The 11152-nt window shown below is 40.0% G+C and overlaps 1 protein-coding gene across 1 annotated transcript in view; it reads left to right on the forward strand.

Annotated features, from left to right (window-relative positions):
* PLCB1 (phospholipase C beta 1) overlaps window positions 1–8053 on the forward strand; it is a 697918-nt gene extending 689865 nt beyond the window's left edge. The window contains exon 32 of the mRNA XM_042931600.1: window positions 4791–8053. Within this exon, the coding sequence (XP_042787534.1) occupies window positions 4791–5018 (228 nt within the window). The 3' untranslated portion in view covers window positions 5019–8053. The remainder of the gene's footprint in view (window positions 1–4790) is intronic.
* Window positions 8054–11152: the final 3099 nt, after the last annotated feature.

Consider the following 11152-nt stretch of genomic DNA (forward strand, 5'->3'; position numbering starts at 1 on the left):
TAGGTGATTCTTCTGGTCTGAGTCAGGCTCAGCTGATCTCAGTAGCCTTGCTCAAGCCTGTATTTAGCTGGTGGGTCAGCTAGGGACTGGCTGGTTTATAACAGCTTCACTTTCATGTCATAGCTGAAGTGATAGGGATATAATTGGATCCTGTGTCTCTTCCTATAGCAGGCTAGCCTGAGCTTCTTCACATAATGGCTCAGTAAACTTCCAACAGTGAGAGCAGAAGCACATGAAGCCTTTTGAGGTCTAGGCTCAGAACTGCATGCTGGCACATTCTACTGGACAAAGCAAATCACAAGGCTTCCCTAATTTCAGGGGAATGAAAAATACACTCTACTCTTTGATGGGAGATACTGCCAAGGCCATGAGTACAAGGAGGGGGGGAGGAATTGCTATCATTTGTGCAATTAATCTACCATTCCCATAAAACTTGCAGCTTGAGTTACGGAAAGTAGACATTCAATAGCCTTGAGGATATGAAGTAGAAGGGAATTAGATTGGATGGCACTGAACTCCAGAAGAAGGATCTTCAAGATCAAGCCCTGGTTTTCAGTAAAGGACCATCTGAAGCTCAGGATGGTGGGGAGGCAAAACTAGGAAGGATCCAAATGCAAAATCCATCGTCAGACCCAATCTCTTGAGTTTTCTGGTCTAAGCCAGATTTAAATCTGCTAGGATAGAATTTAGAAACCCTTCACAAGCCCAATAGAACTCATGAGTGTGGTTCAATTTGACTGCCAACAATAAAAAATCAGGAGATCTTTCATGAAAATTGCAAACATTAGCTAAAGCTAAGTTTCTGGCACCCCGTTAGACAGAGCATGCCCTCCCTTCACTCCTACTTATTTTCATGATTTGACTGCCCCCTCCACCCCCACCCAAACATCTGAGTTTGCAACCCTTAGGCTAGAATAATTCCAGACTCCTGATGGATAGGATTTTTTGGGAACAGAGCCAGACTTTACCCTTCATATTTTCTTACAATGAACAAGTATTCCATTTATAAGAATAAAAAATAAATAAAAGGAAAGCTCTAACTTGAAATTTAATAATAAATGATATTTTGTAATTAATTTGTTAATAACTGATTCTAACAATACAATCTACCACTAACCCATGATAAAAGAAAAGTCCACTAAAATTATAACTTAGCCACAATTGGGTCAATAATTAAAAATTATTTTGAATAATGATAATAATAATAATTATTATTATTGTGATTTATAATAAGGAATTTATATTAATCTTCTTCCCAGTTCCTAGCACAGGGTTCCTAAAACTCTTGAAATTTCTTGACATTTCCTAAATAATGGGCAACAAGATGTCTTTTATTATGTTAATGAGATGACTTTTCAAAAGCCCCTTGGAAAGATGGGGGCTAATTGTGGGGCAGAGGAGGGGGAACAATTGTGGGATTAAAGGATTGGACCTTACAGTGCCAACCCCTAACCTACAGGGAGGCAGGAGGTTGAATCAATGGCCAATGGCTAATCATCATCATGCCTATGTAATGAAGCCTCCATGAAAACCCAAAACGATGGGGTTTGAAGATCTTCTGAGTTGGTAAACATATCGAGGGAGATGCAGGAAGAGTGGGTGCTCAGAGAGCATGGAAGCTCCACACCCCTTTCCACATACTTTGCGCCATGCGTCTCTTCCACCTGGCTGTTCCCGAGTTACACCTCTCTATAATAAACCAGTAACCTAGTAAGTAAAATGTTTGAGTTCTGTGAGCCACTCCATCAAATTAATCGAACCCAATGAGGGGATTGTTAGAGCTGCCAATCTATATCCAGTTGGTCAGAATCACAGGTGACAACCTGGACTTGCAATTGACATATGAAATGAGATGAGGGTCAGGGACAGTCTTCTAGGACTGAGCTCTTAACTTGTGGGATCTGATGCTCTCTCCAGGTAGATATCAGAGTTGAGTTAAAGTATAGGACACAGACAGTGTCCTAGGGAATTGCTTTGTGGTATGGGGGGGGGGGGGGGGAGGCTCACACACTGGAATTGGCTGCAGAATCATAATTATTAAGATTATATTATTTTTAAAAATCAGATTATTAAAAAATATTCAAAAGTGTTAGTTTAAGCCTTTGACATTGTCTCACATATCACATTTTCTTTTTTACATATAAATTTAAAAAAGAAACATCACTCTCAAGCACTATGGGGTCTTGTCCACCAGTGACCTCAGAGAAATTGACTCTGGTTATGTAAAATGTATCTAAAGCTGAAGGCCCCCTACACTAACCTAAAGAAAAACAAATCTACTATTTCCTAAACACAGGGCCCCTTGCTTTTCTTCCTTTCCCTATATTCCTTAGAAACAAAACTTTAACAGCATGCATTCCTGAATTAAACTTGAGACAAATTGATGGTGAGACCTGGATGGTAGTTAATGGAAACTGCCCAACACCAGGCTGAGATTTCACTCTTGTAAAAGCCTCACACCCTTCCAAATTGTTGAGACACCTGGGCAAGCATTGGCCATTGTCATCTTGTCTGCGATGCTCCAATGGCTCGCCTGTTCCCAACAGTGAGGGTGCAGCTGTATGTGAAGGTGCCTTTGCTCTATTGTAGCAATGTCAATCTCAGAGCCCCATGGGTGCCCTTCTCATAGCTTGTTTCCTCCTTGGCTTATTAGAATTCATATGCCAGCATGACATATTCATAAATACCCTACATTTTATATTTGGGAGGAATACTTGACTTTCAGTACTCAGGCCAAGCCATTTTTATCAGGCACTTTTTGATGTGGAAAAAAAAAAAAGGTCATTCAAACAGATCCACAGTCCATTATCTGAGACTCTTGGGATCATGGTTTTTTTTGGAATTCATAATCTTTCTGATTTTAGAAAGTGTAATATAATGCACATATTGTGAGCATAATACTCCAGAGGGGTGCTTGGTCATCCTCATAATCACACAAATTAATATGTCTATAGTACCATGCATGGATATTCACATTCCGTGAAATATATAAAGATTATAAATAGGCTTATTTCAATTAATGTCTATGTGTTTGCCACAAATGTACAATAAAGTTCTGGACTTCAGAACTTTGAGGGTTTTAGAATTGCAGATAGGGGATTATGAACCCACATTATAGAACGAAGTCTTGGCAGAATTTATCTAGCATAGAAGCAAGAGCAAAAGGAGTTAAACTAAAGAGGGTGTTGTCACGCTGCTGACACTGTCCAGAATGTGGGTAAAGAAGGGCGGGTCACAGCACCGAGGGCCAGACGCCCTGAGCACTGTCTTGACCCTGGGTGGGCCAGGGCTCAGGACAGGCACCAGAGACAGCATGAAGCCTCAGATGAAGCCACAGATGGAGGACATACGGCCAGGATCATAACAAAAAGTAAGTGGGGAGCTCCGAGGTGAGCCAGGCCAGGAAGATAACCAAGGTGTCCAAGGTAGACCAGCCTCATTGGTATCACTTGGGATCCACTGAGAAATGCAGGATCTTGAACCCCACCCAGATCTCCTGAATCAGAAGTAAAGTCAGGAGCCCAGGTGATCTGTGTGCACCTTAAAAGTTTGAGAAGCGCAAAAAGCAATTCCTTAATGGTTTTAAGGACATGTCTTAAGAAAATCTGTCTCAAGGCTACTAAGAGGAGAAAAAGCATGCTGTCTCACAGACTGTTTCTAAAATTATACTCCCTGCTTACCATTCAATAAGGAAAGAAAATTTCGTGTAAAATTCTGGGTTTCGATAGGGCTCAACACAGCAGAGCTTTTTAGCAGGCAGTACCCACCGCCAGCCCTGCCCTTCACCCAATCTACAGAGGCACCCAGCTTTCACTTGTTTTATGATTATGGCTTCCATTTGTGTCTGCATTTGAGGAAAAGGTTCTGTGCCTTTTAAAAGTCTGGGCATTCTCCAGAGCATTAAAGAGGTAAATTAAAAGACAGTTTATTAGGTAGCTAAAACAATTTACAAGGCAAATAAAATTAGAATGAAAAAAAGGGAATCAAAATAAAGAGGTGATAAAAGAAGTCAAAACAGAAGCTAGAGTTGGTTACATAAGTATGTTCACTTTGTAAAAATGCGTGGATCTGCTCGCTAGAAGTACCCAGCTGTGGCTTCCCAGCATCTGAGTGAGGCCACACTTCACGAAGCCCACACATATCTCCCTGTCCTCTCCAGTCAGCCTCTGCCCTCTCCCCAGCCTGATGCATGGTTGACCTTGGCACTCCCAGCTATCAGAAGCTTCCAGCCTTTATATTTAAGAACTTCAGATCATTGCATATTACTTCTGCAAACTTTTTCAAAAGATTCACCTCTGTGGTGCGCCTGGGTGGCTCAGTCGATTGGGTGTCCAACTTCGGCTCAGGTCATGATCTCAGAGTCCATGAGTTTGAGCTGTGCTGACAGCTTAGAGCCTGGAGCCTGCTTCTGATTCTGTGTCTCCCTCTCTCTCTGCCCTTCTCCCACTCACACCCTGTCTCTCTTTTTTTCTCAGAAATAAATAAACAAAAAAATTAAAAAGAGAAAGATTCACTTCTGTGTATGTGTATGTGGGTATGGAATTTATTTATAATGTTGCAGGTCTTTAGCCCTGTTCCTCCACACAGAATCCGAAACTTGATTTTCAGCTATGGACAAGCGATGTGTCCAACTACACTCTGTTTTACGTCTCTATAGATAACCAAGTGGATGGTATTTACATTAAGTCATTTCTCCCCCATCTTTGTACATCTCTTTCAAAGAGGTCCTACGTGGGTGGTTATAGAAAACTAAATGACGTAAAATCCTCTCCTCTCTTGATGTCTCCCAGCTGCAGATGGATCTGGAGCAAGAGTACCAAGACAAGTTCAAAAGGCTGCCCCTGGAGATCTTGGAGTTCGTGCAGGAAGCCATGAAAGGGAAGATCAGTGAAGACAGCAATCACAGTTCTGCCCCTCCCTCCCTGGCCTCAGACCCTGGAAAACTGAACCACAGGCCTCCTTCCAGTGAGGAGCTAGAAGGGGACAACCCAGGAAAAGAGTTTGATACTCCTCTGTGATTGTTCCTGCCAGGCCTTCAAAACATGCATGGCCACTTCATTGGACTCTCTCTTACTACAAAGATCACTGCCCAGGAGCATCTTCCTGAGAAGCATCCCTTAGCCTAAAATCCACACCAAAGGGGGAGTTCTAGACAGATCCATACAGACATCCTCATGCCCAGGCTCTATGCGTTATATGGACACTACCGCAGGTCTACTTATGGAGAGTGCATGTATGTGGGGCTTTTGTTTTCTTTCCAATAGTAAATTCAAAGCAGGCAACTTCCAGGCTCCCTGGGACATTTAATGAAGGACAGTGTCTTTTCTGAAGAAAATCAAGCTCATGTTTTTATTTGAAGCTCTGGTGTAAAGTATTTCAAAGTAATAGAAATAGTTTGAGAAATGCATAGCACTATTTAACACTATTGAACAGTCAACTTAGAGCATTTGTTTTCCTAACTGCCCCTCAACTACCATATCTTCAAGGTAACATGCATATTAAACTGTTCCATCCTTTGCTTTGCAAGCACTGGCGGCTTGCAGTTTGCTAATTTATTTATCGTAGAGGCATCAGTGTATTTGTTGTTGACATGGCTTTATTAGATACCATAGTGATTCAAATAAGTTGGTTTTCTTTCTTGAGAAAAAGTCACTTGATTGTATCCTCACCCAGTGAATCTATCCCAAGACTTAGTAATATGGCTCCTACATTTGATTACTTGGGCAAACTGACCACACACTTCCAGACAGTGTGCTTTCTGAGTTGACCGTTTACACTGAAAAAGTCTGGATAGTCATTGGTTGTTGGCCTGAAATTATTACATAACTACAAAGAGTCTGTCTGGTTGAATAAAAATAGTTGAGCTGATATATGTTGAGCAGAGATTCAATCAGACTGAACAGGTTCCAGTGGTTATTTTGCTGTCTCACATTTTATATGGTTCATTTATTTTTACTATAGAGATAAAGATTGAATATTTATCTAGAGAATACACAAACCCACATATAAATGATATATATTATCTCCATGTATATATGTACACACTCAGCCATGTAAGTGCACACACACACACACACACACACACACACATACACAAGTATGGCTGTGTGTTTTTTAATTGGCAATGACCCAAGTCTCTTCTACAAGACTTAAAACCAAATTCAGGGATAAATACCTAGAGAAGAAAATGGTCAAACATCTGTATTATGTCGCTATTAAATTATATTGAAATTCTAAGAAACAATTGATGGAACCATTGATACGAGTGGAGGTAGATTTAGAACTTAGAATATGAATTTGATATATATTTTACAGGATCAAAAACTGGATTTTAAGTATCAGATTTTAAGCTTGTTTTAATAGAATATACAAAATGTATAGGACAGCAATATGGAAATTTATTAGTATCTTTCATAATTTTTAAGTCTGACAGATTTCAATTTTATTCTAACATAAAAAATCTTTCATTATATATCTACTATGTACATTTAACGCACTTAACTATGTCTTTTGTTAAGTTTCTATGTTGGGTGGCATAAGAAAAACAAATTATATTGTGGGAAAACTGATCAAAAGTATTATTGAAAGAACTTAAGTAAGAGAGAGTAATTATATAGAAGAAAATATAATCTAGAGAGTAACACAAAGAACATTGAAGTTAAAGCCCTGAAGAAAGATGCTCACAGCTTTATTTTACTTTAAAATAAACCTGTCTGATTGTAGCTTAGCGAAACATTCTAAAATGCAAAAACCAGTTGTGTCCTGAAAATTGTGTTTCAAGAATTTAATATTTTTATGCAAATTATTTTATTTAACTTTAAGCAATAACTAGGGATCACAATTAAGTTTTAATCAAAATGAAGGCTTAGTTCAACATTAGGCAAGAGTGTTTGATTAAAAAAAAAACACATCTAGCAAGACACAGGGGAAAAAATCCCATCCTCTTTGGAGATGATTATATTTTGATGTGAAAGATTTGGGGTATTAATTAGACACTTAATAAAACTTATCTTCCACTGAAAGAGAATTCTTTTGTAAAGCATTCTACTTTTGCACTTTGAAAGAAAGGCATTAATCGTAAGGAAGCAAGAAAGGGCACAATTGAATGCTGCGTTTTTATAAACAAAATTACAGACTGTCTAACATTGCAGAAGAGTGAACTAATAATAGCATTTATAACCAAACACAATGATGATTATTACAGAACCTTGTATCACAGTTTAGGCCAGAGACAGACAAAAGTGGAAAAAAACTTGACTTAACACAAACTGTTCTGGTAGTTGGATTTCATGATCTTAGTGACTCGATAGTCATTTTGCAATACATTTGTATTTGGCCATTTACTGTAATCACATTTTTATATCTGTACAATGACAGTTTTTGCAGTTGTGGGGTAGTGTGTAACACTGTCCATCTTGCATCATCGAAATTACTACAGCGATACTATCATTTAACAATATTAATATTACTTGAAATAGAGTAAGATAAAGAAAAAGGGTCTATATGATGTGCAGTTTTGTGCCTTTATGTATTTGCCTTGTTCTGTGTTGAATGTGTGAAATTCTGTACTGTGGTCTTACCTATAATAGAGAGAGCTGTGTAGTAAATTAGACTGTGCCCCTCTGGTACCTTTACACTACTGAGACTAGCGTGGTTTTGGCCGTGAAAACCAATTTTCAAAATTCTAATGACATGCTGCGTGGTTTTGGTTTTCAGCGTTTCATTTGAACATTTCAACATCGCCATACATTAATGAATACTCCTGTAATTGATAAGCAGTCGTTAAATCCTTCTGAAAGAAAGGGCCATTGCTTGCATTACTTTGAATTTAATGTTGCGCTTGTGCACTGTATAAATATTGTTTGTGACAGATTGGACATTGTGACTTTTGCCTTTTCAGAAGACAATAAAATATAGGACAAAGTATTTGAAACTCTTAAAGTGTACATATTTTGGTTCTTCTATCTCCAATTATTTAAAATGCGTAATTCACATTTTTGTAATAATTCTATGCAATTTTGTGGCATGATGTTTCTTCCACTTGTAATTTTATGTGCTTTCATCACAAATCCAAAGGAAACAATAAAAATTTCTTAACACATCCCAGCTGTTATTTCTTGGTGTCAGGGCCAACCTTTTTTTTTTTTTTTGACAGGCAAGATGGTGTGAGTGGGCTTAGTATCAGTCATTAGGAACATAAGGCCCACCCTGACACAGCCCTTCTGTGGCCGCACAAGAAACCAGGATGCTGCAGTGCATGTGCCAGAGGGCACAGTTGTCATTACTGTATCACTCCACCACCCCATCCAGGAGTGGCATTCACCTGCCCATGAATTTCATTTTAGAGATCCTCTCTCCCTTCCTTCACCAAAGCTAAGGAAAGCAAAAGTCAAGGTTTCTTGACAAATAGTGGAGATGAACTGACAGAGTACTTGGTGTAAGTTTTCTTATGAAACATAAATAGGGTTTGCCACATTGATTTTTTTAAAAAAGGAATATACATGTGTGTTACGAGAATGTCCCATAGGCACACCTTATGCACTATATCCATTACCTACTGCTATGTTACACATTAGTCCAAAACCTGGTGGCTAAAAATGATCAGTATCTCTTGTCTCTCACAGTTTTGTAGGTCCAGGATTCAGACAGGACAGAGCAGAGATGATATGTCTCTACTCCACAGTACTCAGGGCCTCGATGGGAAGATTAGAAGACTAGGGGCTGGGGTGCCCAGGTGGCTCAGTCAGGTAAGAAGCTGACCATTGATTTCGGCTCAAGTCACGATCTCATGGTTTGGGAGTTCCAGCCAGCATCTGGCTCTGCACTCATAGCGCAGAGCCTGCTTTGGATCCTCTGTCTCCCTCTCTCTGCCCCTCCCCCTCTCATGCTTGATCTCTCTCAAAAATAAATAAACATTAAAAAAGAGGAAGAAAGAAAGAAAGAAAGAAAGAAAGAAAGAAGAAGGGAGGGAGGGAGGAGAGAGGAAGGAAAGAAGGGAGAAAGGAAGAAGACTGGGAGCTGGAATCCTCTGAAGACTAATTTATTCACATGGCTGGTAGTTGATGGTATGAGGGACTAGCCAGGCATCTGGGCTGGAACACCCACATGTGTCCTCCCCAAATGACCTGGGTTTTCCCACTTTATGGTGGCTGAATTCCAAAGGTGAGCCTCCTGAGAGAGAACCAGGCAGGAGCTGTGTCCGAATTTGTATGACCAAGCCTCATAGTTACATGCTGTCACTTATGTGGGACCCCGTTCATTGGAGCTGTCACAAGCCCCTGCCCAAAAGCAAGAGGAGGGAACAAACATAGATCCCATCTCACCGTGGCAGTAGCATGGATCACACTGAAGAATATGAAGTGTTGATAAATACATAGACATGGCCTTACTTGAAAAATATAATCTTCCACATACAGTGTGTACTCAGCCGAATTTGTAGTTACACTTAAACCTGTTCCACCACCTTTGTTTTCTACATCAGTGAACAAAATCAATATCAACTCAGTCACCCAAACCAAAATGTTGGCATCATCTCTGACAGCTGTCTCATCCCCCTTCCAGTGAATCACCAAATCGGGTGAATTGTGACCCTGTGACAGCCCTCAGATTCATTCACTTTCTGGCCTCCCTCCTAGTAGCCAAGTTCAGGCCACCACCCCCTACCACCTGCCAAGGCTTTCCTAAATGGTCTCCTTGCCACTAGTCCCAAATTGTGTAACTATTTCCCCATACTATAGCTCGACTGGTCATACAAAAGAAAAAATGAGATTAAAAGCCTTTATTGACCCCAACTTTCCTCAGGCTAAGGACTAAACCCCTTGATAAATGTTCAAGATCTTACATGATTTGGTTTCTACTTGACTCTCTAACTTTATCTCTTAGTACTCTTCACCCACACCACATTCCAGCCTTATGGGCCATGTCGTTTCTTGGGCTTTTTGAATACCATTCCTTCAACTACATAGACCCTTTCTTTCTGTTTCTCTTTCCCTTGAACCCTTCCCCAACACACACACACACACACACACACACACACACACACACACTCAGGTTCTTCTTCCTTTCCCTGACTAACTCCTATTCATCTTTGGATTTATAGCATAAATGCTACTTCCTCTAGAAAGCCTTCTTTCATTCACCCAAGTTTTTCAGGCCTCATCATCTGTGCTTTCATTGTATCTTGCATCAATTACCTATCACTACCTAACGAAACTTAGTGCCTTAATCATTTTCTATTCTTTGTGAGTCTAGGGGAAGGTGGATGTTTCTGCTGATCTAGGCTGGGCTGGCCTGATCTCAGCTGGGATCATGTGTACATCTGCAGTCAGCTATGAGTGGGCTGGTGGCTGATCCTACCTGGACTCTTTCACATGTCTGAGGCTGTGGCTAGAGTAACTGGGGTGACATGGTTCTGCTCTTATGATTTCTTACCCTCCAGCAGGCTAGCAATAGCTTTCTCACATGTCAGAAGCAGGATCTAGAGAATAAGCAAACTGTTCAGGCTTCATGAAGTCTAAACTCAGAACCGGCACGCTGTTACTTCTACTACATTCTATCGGTAAAAGTAAGTCATAAGACCAGTCCTAATAAAGAATAGAAAGACGCTACAATATTATAGGGAAAAGGATATGGACACAAGGTGGTCGTGAATGGTGTCCACTAATGCAATCAAGCCACCAAACACTTTGTACTTTCTTTTACATACAAAGTACATGTCAACTCTGATTTAATGACCCTCTTACTTAAATACATACTCCACCAATACTTTTGAGGCCAGTTGTTATGAGTTTATGTTGAATAAATTTGCTTGCTCGCCTACCTATTACTGCTATTACTTGCTCATCTAGCTATTAGTTCTAGGATAGAAAACAGTAAACCATTAATATATACATAATAAGTGCCATTAACTAAAAGCTATAGTCTTGTCTAAGCACCTCACGGGTCTGCAACTCTGTAATAGTGAAACCACAGAACCCACATTCTTTGCCTTTGACTTATGGGACCAACCCCAAGACACAAAACAGCAAATGAGTGATTAAAGTAGGTCAATCACCAAATATCATGTTCTGGGACACGAGTAGAGAAAGCTAGGCTTACTTTACATTCCAGGGATAACAACAGCCTATTTTTCCCACAAGAGAGAACTCAGGAG

This window comes from Panthera leo, chromosome A3, assembly GCF_018350215.1.
Source record: "Panthera leo isolate Ple1 chromosome A3, P.leo_Ple1_pat1.1, whole genome shotgun sequence".
Taxonomy (NCBI): Eukaryota; Metazoa; Chordata; class Mammalia; order Carnivora; family Felidae; genus Panthera; species Panthera leo.